The sequence below is a fragment of the Urocampus carinirostris genome, chromosome 18, assembly GCF_059441175.1.
Source record: "Urocampus carinirostris isolate Australia breed hairy pipefish chromosome 18, RoL_Ucar_1.0, whole genome shotgun sequence".
NCBI lineage: Eukaryota > Metazoa > Chordata > Actinopteri > Syngnathiformes > Syngnathidae > Urocampus > Urocampus carinirostris.
In genome coordinates, this window is record NC_142366.1 from 25,863,147 (window position 1) to 25,878,660 (window position 15,514).

Below are 15,514 nucleotides of genomic sequence, written 5' to 3' on the forward strand. Positions count from 1 at the left end.
TGACATATTTGTAGTTCTTTTCAGAATGAAGGCAAAATATTTTATATTGGGTTCAGTTTTTTAGCACTCATGTAGTATTTTATCTTGGAAATATTACTGTATACCCGTTCTTGTATTTGTGTAGTCATTTTGTAGTATCACAGCAGTGGTATGTTTAGTATTTGTCTAGTATTTTTTTCCCCCAAAATGAAAGGTGACATTTTGTAGTCAAATAACACACGCTGTCCCTTTAAGTCAAACATTTTAAAAAGGCACATACCGGAAACATTATTTCTCCTAGTGAAAAAGTCAAAGGAGCGTAAAATAGCTGGCGCGCTGCAAGCGGAGGACCTCGTTTCCCCAACTGGTCCAACCTTCTTGGAGGTTTCGGGCGAAGAGCTCCAGAAATTCTCCGTCCGATTTCACCAAAGGCTTCAAAACCTCTGGGGAGCAAACGCGAGACGTTCGAGGACGTCCGAAATTCTACAACTCGCAAAACGTGAGGAAAATGGGACGTGCCTACCCCCTAGTGGCGGTTTGTGGGAGTGAAGAGTCGACGGGACGCTGACAATCAAGCGCCGGTCGGGCACAGGGTGGGCGGAACAAGCGCACCTCTCCGAAATGCTTTTCACAAATCGACAGGTTAAAGTGAGTTAGCGTTCTCTTTTTAACTTTTGGCAGCTTACGTCTAAATCGACCTGGAATTGAAACGAGGGCGATATCGTCCGAGGATCAGGATCTCGTACGGCTTCTTGTGCGGCGAATCGAGCTGGAAGACAAACTGGCCATTTTTGGTGACCTGCAAAGAAATCAAATAAAAAAATAAGAGTGTTAACTTTGTACTATAGTGGAAAAAACGATATTACAAATGTAGCGTTGACCAAATTGTTCGAATGAGTTATCTGACTCCCTTAACCAAACACAAACTTCATTCTCCTAACAATGCATGCTCTTTTCTTAATGGGAAAATGAACAAAGATAGCCGGCATTTTCACACGGGGGCAGATTTATTTTCTTAAAGTATTTAACGAAGTGAATTCAGCCAAATTATTGTCGAATTAATCTAATTAGTCTTCGCCGAGCCTCCCTCTCACGATCTCCTATCTCTCCTTCCGTCTTTTCACACGTCGAGGCATCGGCCACCCCCCATGGGCGGGCCAGGAACTCCCCACTTGGCCCCCACCTCGTCTGACCGGTGCGTCACGAAGGCCCCCTCCCATGGGGCGGGTCAGGTGCCAGCTTCACCACCTCCTCGCCGAAAGGCGCCGCCACGTCTAAAGGAAACTCATATCAGCTCAAGCGTTTGTCAAAACAAGGCCTAAGGTCCTTCTTTAGCGCCCCGTTATCAAAATTCCCCAGCCAAAACACTCCACACTTAGAACGGCGCGACCTGTCCTTGAACTTAAGCCTCCTCTGTGAAAAATCTTCATTGCATTCAATAACTTCAATCTGTAAAATCCTTTATAGTCAATTAAATAAAATTAAAAAATCCTTCAACTTCAAGATTTGAACTCTGCAATTATCATGATTACCCTATTTATTCACGTATATGTGGCGCAACAAGGGTTGCTGAGTACTTAAAATGATATATTTTGGGATTTTTATGTTGTGTAATCCCTATTGGACTGTTAGGGGAAGTGTATTATTATTTTTCAGGGTATCGAGTTTTGTGTAGCACAGGGGTGTGAAACAGGCGGCCCGCGGGCCAGATCAGGCCCGCTAAGGGATCGAATACGGCCCGTGAGACAACGCTCAGAGAAGCGCAAGAGAAAAATGATCTGCAGGTTGAATTACGTCCACTTGACGTTGCCAAAGCCAGGTGCCTCTCACAAACACTGAACTTGTATTTCTTTCTTTCTCTCTCTCTCTCTCTCTCTCGTCTTCCCTTTTTATCTCACTCTCTATCTCACTTTTTCTCTTTCTTTGTATCTTTCTCTCTGTATCTTTTTGCCTTTGTTTGCTTTCTCTTCCTTTTCTCTAACTTGCTTTCCCCTTCTCTCTTCTCCCCTTCTCAATTCTCCCCTTCTCTCTCTCTTTCTATTTCTTTCTTTCTCTCTCTTACTATTTCTCTTTCTATCTCTTGATTCTCATACTCTTGCTCTTTTCTCTCTCTCTCTCTCTCTCTCTCTTTCTTTGTCCCACCCTCTTATTTACTCTCCCTCTCTTTCTCTTACTTTCTCTCTAATCTACCAATTTGGCCCCAGAGAGAATGTTTGTTCTATCGTGTGGCCCCTGAATTAAAATGAGTTTGACACCCCTGGTGTAGCAGAAAGGGTAAGAGAAGTACCAGTATATCACCACTAGATGGCAGAGTCTCACAGAAGGGTGCTTGGGCCAAGTCTCACGGGACCTCACGTGATTTTGTGAGACTTGCTCAAAAAATGATCCTTAATGCCAAATATTAAATGGTGTCGTGTGAGACTGACATTTATCATCTAGTGTCCTGCCGCATGCTCAATTCAACTTTCGGGGTTACGCCGAGAATTTGGTATCAAGGAACAGAAGCTGAAGAGAGCGGTTCCTTTGATGACTTTATTACAATGAAACAAAAAGAGAAATAAACCGAATCTTCTGGACTCGTCAACAGAACAAAGTCCTCCCCAACAAGCTCCGGCAAAATGGCTGACCATAGGATGTTGTGATAATAGTCTGCAATAGTCTTTGATCTGTGCAGCCCTTTGAGACTCTTTGTGATTAAGGGCCAAACAAATAAACAGGACTTGACTTAAATATAACCCGCAATTTTTAGTTTCTCTTTTTCTAAACTTAAGAGGTTGGATCAGGCCTACAAAATCCATCCCGACCCAGGCCTGCGGGTATTCAAGCCCGAACCAACCCAATCCAGACTAATTAACCTGATTTGACCCAAAACAGAAGCCGGCTCTTCTCAGTGAGCCGAGCCAAAAGAGCTGTTTTTCTAAATAGAGCTGTTCTCTTGGGTTCAACCAGTAGGGGCAGTGACGCTTCACATGACAACCATATCAAAAACTTCACCCAAAATTCAAGCATTTTCCTGATCTTGAAAACATATTCAAATTCCATTCTTTCCAAGGACTCCAAGCACTTGTAAGAACCCTGTACGAAAACAAAAAGTGTCTGTTACCTTCACAGGCCACAAGACACGAGGTTTTCTTGCCTCTCTTAACCCAAAACCGGAACCGGCTCTTCTCAGTGAGCCGAGCCAAAAGAGCTGGTTTTCTAAATAGAGCTGTTCCCTTGGGTGCAACCAGTAGGGGGCGGTGATGCTTCACATGACAACCATATCAAAAACGTCACCCAAAATTCAAGCATGTTCCTGATCTCGAAAACATTAAAATTCCATTCTTTCCAAGGACTCCAAGCACTTGTAAGAACCCTGTACACAAACAAAAACGGTACAGGCCACAAGACATGAGGTTTTCTGGCCTACCTTAACCCAAAACCACTGGGCCAGGACTTCCACACCCCAGTGCGGGTAGAGTTGTTGGCGGACAAAGCGCCAATGACTGGGCCGGTTGGTCACCCAGGTGACCACCAGGCAATCCGGGGACGCCAAGTCTGCCACGGGGAGTTTCTTGAGTTGAGATGAAGGGAGGCAAGAATATCTTCCGGGAAAGAAAAAATGGAGGACACAATCAAAAAACTCAAGCTGGACTATGAGATTTAGCAGTCGGGACTAGAACTTAGGTATGCAACCTGGTCCTCGAAGGTCCCATGTCCCGCTCGTTTCGGGAGCTTTCTCTTCTTCAACTCGGGTCTTGCATGGCTGACTGAGCTGTGGGTGTGTGAATGGGTTAAGTGTGAAGTATGTTGTAAAGAGCTTTGGAGGTCCTCATCAACTAGCAAAGTGCTATATAAACGCAGTCCGTCTACCAGGATTGTTCACAAGCTCCTACCAGCTAGCTAACAAGCTAACACACTGCTAGCAGCTTATAGTCCGAATTACACAGTATATATACAAATACAGACCATTCGATTTTTTTTTTAAGTATTCCTGGTGAAGGATTTTATACATTTTACTATAAAGGATTTTATACAAGTTACATTTATTGAATGCAATGAAGATTTTTCACAGAGAAGGCTTAAGTTCGATGACAGGTCGCGCCGTTCCGAATGCGAATGTTTTGTTTAGTCCTGTTGATAACGAAGGACGTAAGAATTGTTTTGATAAACGCTTGGTTCTTCAGATATTGTTGCGACGAGGCGGAGTCCACGTGGGGAGTCTCTGGCCCGCCCCATGGGAGGAGCCGGCACGCCCATGGGAGGAGTCGGCCCGCCCCATGGGAGGAACCGACACCCCAGCTTGTAAAAAGAACATCAGAAAACGGAAGATTGAAGATCCATCGAGAGGAACAATCGAAAAGGAGGCTCGATGAAGCCTCGGGCGACAATAATTCGGCTAATTCGATGGAATTCACTTAGTTAAATACTTTAAGAAAATAAATCTGCCCCCGTGTGAAAATGTCGGCTATTCTTGTCTATATTTTCCCAGAAAAAAACGAGAATAAAGTTTGTGTTTGGTTAATGGAGTCAGATAACTCATTCGAACAATTTGGTAAACGATACATTTTTAATAGAGGTTCGTGTTAAACTTAAAGCTAAAATAATTAAAGATATTCTAAGAATCAACAACATGTGAAAAAGAATTGCGAAAATAAAACGATTGTATCCAACAATTTATCTTATGTTTATCACCCAAAAAAACTGCAAAAATATTAGCCTTTTTTGTTCTCCCAGCTCAACCAACTAACCCCAGAAGTTCCCTGATAATTTCTGAGTGATCCAATGTCAATCTAAATGACTAGCTATGACACACAGGTGCACTCTTAAGTCTCGGTTCAAATGCACCTGCTCTGTGATGGGCTCATGGGTCTGTGAAAGGAAACACTGGAGAGCAGACAGCATTGTGAAGACAAAAGAACACAGGTCCAGGATAAAGTTGTGGAGAAGTTCAAACCAGAAATTGGATACTAAAAGATTTCCCAACATTTACACATCTCTTGGAGCACTGTGCAAGCAATAATTTTAAAATGGAAAGAGTATTAAAACACTGCAAACCTACCAAGACTTTCAAATGTTCCTACTAAACAAGGAGAAAACTAATCAGGGAAGCAACCAAGAGGCCCATGATCACATTGGATGACCTGCAGGCATACACAGCTGAGGTTGGACAATATGTGCATAAGACAACTACAGTAATAGTAATACAGTGGGACCGCTTTACTTCACGGTTCCACGTTCGCGGGTTCAGAGCTTCTCGGGTCTAAAAAATAATAAAATAAAATAATTAAAAAATAATAATAATTTTAAAAATATATATTTTTTTTAAGCATTTTTGAAGGGGCGTTGCTACTTCGCGGATTTTCACTTTTCGCGGCTGGTTTTGGTCCCCATTAACCGCGATAACCGAGGGATTACTGTACTCAGCACAAATCTGCCTTTTATGGAAGAGTGTCAAGAAGAAATCCTTTTCTGGAAGAAACAATAAAAGGCCTGTTTGCTGTTCGTAAGAAGTCAAGTCCAGAAAAGTAAACAAAAAAAGACAAGAGAACGGTAATAAATAGAAAATTAGCTGAAGAGCTGTAAGCCGCTGCGTCCATGCGCGCCGCCATCCTCATCAAAGATAGAAGTCACATGGGGGCCACAAATAACATGTGCAAAAGGGTGCTCTGGTCAGATGAGACCAAAAGTGAACTTTCTGGGCTAAATGCAAAGTGTTTGGCATATATTTAACACTGTGCGTCACTTTGAAAACTACACTGTTAAACATGGTGTTGGCAGCATCATGCTCTGGGGTTGCTTTTCTTTAGGATGGACTGGTCCAAATAGATTATTGCATCACCCAAGTTGAAGAAAGAGGTCTGAAAACAGTCAGGATCTGCTGCCCTTGAGGACCAGGTTCCCAACCTGGGGCCTAGGGCTTAAAACGAGGCCCGTACCTTTTACTCCTCTTCACGGACTTGTTTTCCCACGGTGGATCCAGAACGATGGCGTCATACTTGCGTCCATCTGTACCAGGTCACAACGAAGAGAGGTTAAGGGAAGGGGGTGTCCAATTTTTCTACGCTCACAAATAAGGGCTAGTCGGTTGAAGAGAGAGAAGAAGGAGAGAAAGAAAGAGAGAGAAAGAAATAGAAAGAGAGAGCGAGATTAAGAGTGAAAGGGAGAGAAAAGAGAGAAGGAAAAAGACAAACACTTGGCCCGCAGGCCGGATCAGGACCACCAAGAGAAAACAATGAGAGAAGCGCAAGAAAAAAATGAGCTGCAGTTTGAAATATGTCCACTTGATGTTGCCCAGGCCAGGCACCACTTGCAAAGAAACTGTTCTTGTATATTTTTTCTTTCTTTTCTTCTTTCTCTCATCTTATCTCCTTTCTTTTCTCACTCACACATTTTCTTTTTCTTTATCAATTTCTCAGTTTTCTTTCTCTCTCGCCAACTCTTTACATTTCTCATTATTCTTTCTTTCTCCCTTTCATTCTTTTTTCCCTCACTTTCTCAATCTTTAACATTCCCCTTCTTGGTTTCACTCTCTCTTAAATCTCCTTTTCTCTTTCTCTCTTGAGCTAACCACCTCTAACTCATTCCTTCTCTCTGCTCCCTGTTTCCTTTTTTTCCATTTCTCCTTCCTCTTTTTTTCTCATTTATCTTTCTATCTCATGCTCACTGTCCTCATTTTTTTAAATCTTTCTTCCTCTCTCTCTTTATTTCTTTCTCGTTCAGTCTCATTTTCTTTCTTTCTGGATTGTGCGCTCTCTATTTCTCACCCTCTGTCTCTCATTTTTCTGTTTCTCTTTTCTCTCTTAATGTCTCTTTTTCATGCTCACTTTCTCTTTTGTCCTCATTTTTTAAATCTTTCTTCCTCTCTTTTCTTTCTCGTTCAGTCTCATTTTCTATCTTTCTGGATTGTGCTCTCTCTATTTCTCAACCTCTGTCTCCCTCTTTTCTCTCTCAATATCTTTCTCATACTCACTTTCTCTTTTATCCTCATTTTTTTAATCTTTCTTCCTTTCTCGTTCAGTCTCATTCTTTTTCTTTCTGGATTGTGCTCTCTCTATTTCTCACCCTCTGTCTCATTTTTTCCTGCTTCTCTTTTCTCTTTTAATATCTCTTTCTCATACTCACTTTCTCTTTTATCCTCATTTCTTTAATCTTTCTTCCTCTCTCTCTTTATTTCTTTCTCGTCCAGTCTCATTTTTTTCTTTCTGGATTGCGCTCTCTCTATTTCTCACCTTCTTTCTCTCTTTTTTCTATTTCTCTTTTCTCTCTTAATATCTCTTTCTCATACTCACTTTCTCTTTTATCCTCACTTTTTAAATCTTTCTTCCTCTCTCTATTTCTTTCTTTCTCGTTCGGTCTCATTTTCTTTCTTTCTGGATTGTGCTCTCTCTATTTCTCATTCTCTGTCTTTTTTCTATTTCTCTTTTCTCTCTTAATATCTCTTTCTCGTGCTCACTTTCTTCCTCTCTCTATTTCTTTCTGGATTGTGCTCTCTCTATTTCTCACCCTCTGTTTCCTTTTTTCCTATTCCTCTGTTTTTTCTTAATATCTCTTTCTCATGCTCACTTTCTCTTTTGTCCTGGTATTTTTAAATATTTCTTCCTCTCTCTCTTTCTCGTTCATTCTCATTTTCTTTCTTTCTGGATTGTACTCTCTCTATTTCTCACCCTCTGTCTCTCTTTTTTCTATTCCTCTTTTTTTTCTTAATATCTCTTTCTCATGCTCACTATCTCTTTTATCCTCATTTTTTAAAATCTCTCTTCATTTCTTTCTTGTTCAGTCTCATTTTCTTTCTTTCTGGATTGTGCGCTCGCTCTCTCCCCCCCCCCCCCCCCCCCCCCCCCCCCCCCCCCCCTCCCCCCCTCTCTCTCTCTCCTCACCCTCCTCACCTCTCTCCTCTCTCTCTTCTCTCTCTCTCTCTCTCTCTCTCTCTCTCTCTCTCTCTCTCTCTCTCTCTCTCTCTCTCTCTCTCTCTCTCTCTCTCTCTCTCTCTCTCTCTCTCTCTTCTCTCTCTCTCTCTCTCTCTCTCTCTCTCTCTCTCTCTCTCTCTCTCTCTCTCTCTCTAACCTCCTAGTCCTGCCCTGTGAGAGTCTTTTTCTATTGCCCTTATTAAGAGATTGTTTTTTCAGATCTTAAGTGTATAGTAAATATTTTGTTTTTAGAGACCATTTTCTTCAAGTACGGATAAAAGTTACAGTAACATGTAACATACATTTTCAGTTACAGGAAGTTCTTCCCATTATAATTTATCACTGAGAAACACTAGCTTCATTTTTGAAGAAATCCTAGCACTAATACATATTTCCTAGTACCCTGTTTAGATGTAGCATGCACCAGTCCTGTAGGGGGCGATATCACTTCATACCAAACCGGATCTTCCCGTTTTAAAGAATTGCCTGGCATTGAATGAGTTAAAAATGGCGGGGAAGGAGGCGACTCACATCGGAGCAGCGGGCCCATCCGGTGAAAATCCGATAGCAGGAAGGCCGATCGGGGAGGGACCAGGTATTCCTCCCCCATCAGGGTGACCACCAGCGCCCGTTCTCCCGGGTTCTCCGTCATTCTGGAGAACAAGTCCAGATGGGAGGTGCGGCCACTGGCGTCCAGACGCTGGACGCAGTTGCTTTGGTCCTCCTCGTCACCAGGGGGAGCTCTTTGGCCATGTCGCACAAACTGGCCAAGTTGCAATCGGGCTCCTTCGAAACATCGCCCCCTTTAGGTAGGTCTCCACCAGGTGTGACAGATTCCACCAGAGACTTAGTTCCTTCCAGGATGACACTTCTGACCTACGAGGGCGTTACATGTTTATGAAATAAGCCGTGAAGGATTTTACACATTTGACTATAAAGAATTTTATACGATTGAATACAAGGTACATTTATTGAGTTTAATGCAAGATATTCACTGACAGGTCACGCGGTCCCGAATGCAGAAGATTTTGTCTAGTTCTGTTGATAACGGGACTCTGACGGAGGACGGCAGGCATTGTTTTGAGAAACGCTCTCCGTTGTTTTGAGGAACCACAGACATCGGGACGCTCGTCTCTGAGATTGTGAAGCTCACGTTGGGCTTCGTTGGCACGCCCATGGGAGGAGCCGGCACACCATCTTGCGGAAAGACGTGGGCCAGGAGGAAAAAGCTAGAGAAGGCTTCACACAGACTAATTCGGTCGTATTCGATGGAGTTTACTTAGTTCAATTGTTAATGAAATTAAATCTGCCCCTGTGTGAAAATGTCGGCTTTTCTTGTTCATCTTTTCCATCAAGAAACGAGCGCGCATTGTTGGGTGAATGTAGGTTGTGTTTGGTTAATGGAGTCAGATAACTCATTCGAACAATTTGGTAAACGCTACATTTTAATATTTAATCCTCAACAGCCACAAAATCAATAACAGTAGAATTTGGAAAGCTGTTCAGTGTTTGACTCCTACAGGATTACCCCGCCCTTTACCAGTGTTGGGATTTGCACGTTACACACAATTTAATACCTGCCCTCAAGAGCTACACAGATCTTAATAGCACGAGGATAGCATTAGCATGACTAGCAACCAACCAATACAGTCTTCCTCCTGACGTATTCACACATCTAACCGATCGCAGAGTCTGCCTGATTTCAGTCCACACGAGATGTACCACTATATTGTAAAAGGAGTATCCCCATACACCCGTGCTGATCGAAAAGCTTATAAAAGTCTGGGTGCTTACAGTTTTTTGGTTGGGTTACCAGTACGTGTTGCTTACTGCAACGGGGAGGCACCTTACTGTTGCAAAAGTAAGACACTAACGTTACTAATGTTAGCTGTGTATGCTAATATGTTCTATCGAATCGTCTGTACCTGAAATCCGCTCAAACTATAATTTTTACTATAGCTACGTTGAGTGTATTTGGCACGACTCGTTGTGGCTAATTTCCAATTTTTTGTTTTAATTACGCCAATCAATACATTCTACAGGAGATCCTGATCCTGTTTCTGTCGGAAACGCAGTGATGAGAAGCATAGGGAAAAACGAGTGCGCTTTCATGTCAAGGGGAGTGAGATTCTTAGGCAGGCGAGTTGAAGTTAGCCACAACACTCGTACACACTCACAATAAAATTGATTGGAAATACACTAAACGTACCTTGTTAAAATGCTCACTGCAAATCCTGGATTCATCAAAAGGGATAACATTCCAAATCGTGCTTAGAACCTTGCTGGTTGGCACAGCAATAAATCACCGTAGTAAAAAGTGGTTATGTTCTTTGGTCTTAGGTATTTATATTCGTTCCAATTCCATTCGGTTAGGGCGGCATTAGCACAGGAGGTAGAGCGCTCGTCTTGGGATCAAGAGGTTGCAGGTTCGATTCCAGGCTCCTCCATGTTATATGTCGTAGTGTCCTTGGGCAAGACAATCAATCCCGAATGCCCCAATCGGCAGCCTTGCATGGCTGACACTGCTATCGGTGTGTGAGTGTGTGTGAATGGGTAAGTGTGAAGCACATTGTAAAGCGCTTTGGGAGGTCTTCATTGACTTGAAAAGCGCTATAGCAATGCAGACCATTTACCATTTTATTCTTGCCTTACATCATGTCTCTCATTCTACCAGGGAAAGCAATGTGACAATATACAACTGTGCTGTATTCAGCTCTGCTCCAAGTTGTTTACGTCACGTTTTTCCAGATCACGTGACCGTTTAAAATCGAGACTTCCACAGAGTCGAATAGCAATTGCGAAGACAAGCACAAGTGGTGTGATATAAATGATATAGTCAACTCCAATAAATGTGTGCTGTCGCTTTAAGAAAGAGCGCCACTGCTGGTTTGCGGTAGTGAAGACAACTGTCAAAATATGCTGTTGAAATCCTGTTTGGTGTTAACATGTTAGTTATTCCCCGAGCTAATTATTATAAACTAAGTCATCTTCTTTGAATCATTGAATTTGTGACGACGCATATTTACTTCTGCGCCGAAATAAAAAGCGAATGAAATGTGAGCCCGATATTTGACAGCGCCAGTGCTGTTGTCATTGGTGATTTGCTTGTCATCGTTCCCTGAGGATTAAAGGAAACTCCGGTCAAAGGTGTGCACGGGGCTTCATTTTGTTGTTTTTTTTTTTGTTCCAAAACCAAGACCTTTGTGTGTCCTCTAATATGTTTAAAAAAATGATTTACCTCTTCGTGAAATGCCTTGGAATCCAGTTCTCCGTGATTGAGCTCGCAGTGCTTTCGTTTTCGCTTCCTTTTCTGAAAACAACATTTGAATGTTCAATAAAAAGGACTGCTATACTCGCTAGATATTCACATAATAATAATAATAATAATAATTTCCTTGTATTGTCATTCTGTGTAACAATGTACACAGAACGAAATGTCGATTGCACCTGACCCGTTGTAGCGAGCCGATGCAGCCGCAGCCAACAGAGGGCGCCGCCGACCACTTTTTAAGTCTTAGGAATGACTCGGCCGGGGCGCGAACCCGAACCTCCCAGTCTCAATACGGACTTAAATAAGTTAAAAGGACACTGTGTAATATTTGACCACTAAATCTCACTGCATGGTTAGCGCGTGTTCTGAGGTCATGAGATCTAACCTCCTGTGTGGAGTTTGCATGATCCCCTCAGGTTAATTGGCTGGTCCAAATTGTCCCTAGGTGTGAATGAGCGTGTGAATTGTCTGTCCCTGTGTGCCCTGCGATTGGCTGGCAAGCAGTTCAGGGTGTCCCCTGCCCACTGTCCAAAGATAGCTGGGATGGGCTCCAGCACCCCCGCGGCCCTACTGAGGATAAGCGGTGCAGATAATGGATGGATGGATGTCACTGCGTTGTGTATCGCAAGCACAAACGAGTGTTACACAGCACAAGGAAGAAACTCGTACATGCTAAATTTTTGATGACTTTGCATAGTTAATTTACCTCTAAGGACATGAACAACACTACACAACTTCTAAAAGTCACAATAAATTTCAGTAACATTTCCTAAACATTTTCTACTTTACTTAGCTTTCAACATTTTATCTTCTGGTGTCATCTTTTCAAAATATTTTCACTTCTTGTGCGGTCATGTCGACGTTACAATATGAGCTCCAGGGTTATTTACACCTTTTTCATGGCTAAATTCAAGCACTTTTCTAGCACTTTGAGGGCCATTTTGTTATTTTTTCCCAGTACCTATAAAGGAAGAAATCCAGCAGCGTTCAAAAGAATGTTTTTTTTGCATGGCTATTTTGAGCTGTTCCTATTTATGATAGTTTGGCTGCTATAAACTAAGACGAATTCTGCCATTCTGCTTCAGCGATGCACGCACAGCTTCAATACGTCACATTTGTTTACAAAAAGGCTGTTGGGTAATAATGGAGTTCAATACGGATGACAACAAAAGAAAGTGCTGTCCGTATAAAATCAGAAAAATGAGCCCAATTTGGGCTCATTTGAATGATATTGATTGCTCCGAAGCAGAGTGCATTCAATTTTTTGGTTCCACTTCTTTTAATTTATATTTTTTGGTGTGTTTTTCAAAAGATTTGTATTAAATAAAATCAAATAGAATCGTAAATAGTTTTTTTTGTTCATTTTATCATTTATTTAGAGCACAGAGAGAGAGAGAGACACACACATATACAAGAGAGAGAATGAGAGACATATATACGAGAGAGAGAGAGAGAGAGAGAGAGAGAGAGAGAGAGAGAGAGAGAGAGAGAGAGAGAGAGAGAGAGAGAGAGAGAGAGAGAGACATCTAGACGAGAGAGAGAATGAGAGAGACACATATATACGAGAGAGAAAAACATAAATATGAGATAGAGAGAGAGACCTAAATACGAGAGAGAGACACATAAATACGAGAGAGAGACATAAATACGAGATTGAAAGAGAGAGAGAGACAGACATAAATACGAGACAGAGAGAGAGAGACAGACATAAATACGAGACAGAGAGAGAAAGAGAGACATAAATACATGAGAGAAACACACATAAATACGAGAGAGAGAGAGAGAGAGAGAGAGAGACACACACATAAATACGAGAGAGAGAGACACACACATAAATACGAGAGAGAGAGAGAGAGAGAGTGGGACACACACACACAAATACGAGAGAGAGAGACACACACAGTGACACACACATAAATACAAGAGAGAGAGAGAGAGAGAGAGAGAGACACACACATAAATACGAGAGAGAGAGAGAGACATAAATACGAGAGAGCGAGAGACACACACACACATAAATACAAGAGAGAGAGAGAGAGACACACACACATAAATACGAGAAAGAGAGAGAGACAGAGAGAGAAAGACAGAGACATATATATGAGCGAAAAAGAGAGACAGAGAGACATAAACGAGAGAGAGACACAGACAGACAGAGATGTTGTCTCGCGGGCCGGATTACAACCCTTGGTGGGCCTGATCCGGCCCGCGGGCGCCATGGTTTACAGCAGTGCCATACAGCATCACCTAGTGGTCAAAAAATACACATTGCCTCTCCAAAAACGACCCTACCTTCGGATGTCTCTCCTGTACCAGCGAGACGTCTTGTTTTTCCGCCAGCGCATTTAAAGGAGACATTTTTGGACGATTTTCGTGAGGCTCCAAAGTGTCGAAATATTGTCTTTTAAAGCGTGCCACCATTTCTGCCTCGGACTCGTCATGTAGTCGAAAACAGCGAACGTACGCCCGGTCGATGAAAGAGCAGGTGTCCAGCAGCCACCCGTGGGCGTCTTCAACCACTACCGACATGTTTTTCAGAGTTTTAGAACTTCATAAAACAGCAACGTCTTGGTACACATTCGTAGCCGCCATTGAATCAAAACAACATATATTTCTTCTTCTTCGAATTTAATGGCGGTCGGCACTATCACTTTACTGCATGACCGCCCCCTATTGTCACAAATTATCCTCTCGGTCAAACTGCTCTAATTCCACTAAACAGTCGCGTACTCCTCAAAAATTGCAAAATAATCCGTAGAAGGGGCCGCAAAAATGTTCAATATTCTTCAAACTTTATAAACCGCTAAGCTTCAGCACACAATTGAAGTCGCCATTAGCTCGAAACATAAACACTCGTGGGTAAGGTTCGTGAACAAAACGGCTTTATAATCCAGCTCTTGGAAGTGACTGTCGGGAGCCGGTTCTCCAACAATCAGGAGCCAGTTTCCTTCATGGATAATGGATAATATTATATAATACTTGGTAATATTCACATCCTTTCTTCTACACTCTGCTATTTACATAAAAATGCAACAAAAACAATCTGAAGAGCCAATTGGCTGGCAAAAGAGTTGGCAGTTTTAGTGAGCCGAGCCGAAAATGTCGGTTCTCGAAAAAGAGCCGGAATTCCCCAAACATTGGCATAGTGTGTTTCCCAAGAATTGTAAATCAGGAAAATCTTGACTTTCAAGCAATTATTTTAAAGAAACCTCTCTCTTATTTTTTCCTGCTGTAATACACATCTATTCAAATTGGTTATCTGAAGAAAATGAGTATATTTTTGTCTACTTTCCATACTTTTATATGTATGAATGCTTTAGATTACAGCGTTGCCTATATTAATGCAATGAAGCATTGGTACCAAGCAATCTGATTGGCAATTTTCTTTTCTACATTTTGCTTTTTTTTTTCATTTATCATTACATCATTACAACCAAAAGTCAAACATGTCATATTTTTTTTTCTTTTACTATAATTGTTTATTTGCATTACCCCCTGGACAAAACAAGGTGACGCCCTGGACCTTCTTTTGAATGGACTTCCAATAAGTGAAGCCAGAGAGCAGCCATTTTACATTGCCACTGAAGTTATATACTATTTTCTACACTGTTTTATCTTACGTAAAGTCAAATATACTTGTTCTAAAATCTGACTTCAGTGTTTGAGGGCAAACTATGAGAGAAGGATGTTGTAAAACGCCTGTTTTCTTTGATTTACTCATCACTGGGGGGGTCAGAATGTGTGTGTCGTGCCCCATTCTGTCCGGAGGGCGATGACCTATCACCCTCCTCCTATTCTTCAACTATGGTTGGGAAATTTGCATCAACGATGGCGCGGACCAATCAGCCAGAGGCTTGGTCATGGGGCGTGAATATTTCATCTGCATGAATCATAACAGAGGAGCCCCCAGAACCAATTCGCTCTCTTTCTTCACACGATTATAATTGGCAAGGAAGAAAGATCCGATGTGTTTAACCCTTTCATTTGGCCAAATAAATTAATATGTGGACTATACTCGGCTCAATAACTTCTCCGACTTTTGGGCATGCTCCAACTGTAAGGGTTTGGACAAGACGCGTGAAAAGCTTTTGGAGTCAGATTTCAGTTCAAGAAATGTTAAAACCACGTACAGCTTCCATGTGCTTTTCTGTGAAAACGCCTGGTTAATATGACGAAACACGACCGTGCAACGTTTCTTATTCCACCTTAACAGGTAAGGAGTAATTAACAACGAATGATAATGGTTATTCATATGCGATAAAACATTTCTCAGCAGTGCGTGTTGTAGAAAATAAACTTGCATTTGTAGAATAGAATTGCATACATTTAGAAAGAAATGTAGAAAGACTTGCTTACAGTTGGGAGAAATGTTGTT

At 42.0% G+C, this 15,514-nt stretch overlaps 1 protein-coding gene across 1 annotated transcript; it reads right to left on the bottom strand.

Annotated features, from left to right (window-relative positions):
- Window positions 1-228: 228 nt before the first annotated feature.
- mettl4 (methyltransferase 4, N6-adenosine) lies at window positions 229-13,739 on the bottom strand. The gene is given in 9 exon segments (XM_088322454.1): window positions 229-422; window positions 503-603; window positions 678-778; window positions 3,389-3,563; window positions 5,898-5,967; window positions 8,400-8,597; window positions 8,600-8,744; window positions 11,107-11,178; window positions 13,432-13,739. Coding segments are annotated over 9 exon segments (1,233 nt in total). The 5' UTR covers window positions 13,669-13,739; the 3' UTR covers window positions 229-288.
- Between the last annotated feature and the right edge of the window lie 1,775 nt (window positions 13,740-15,514).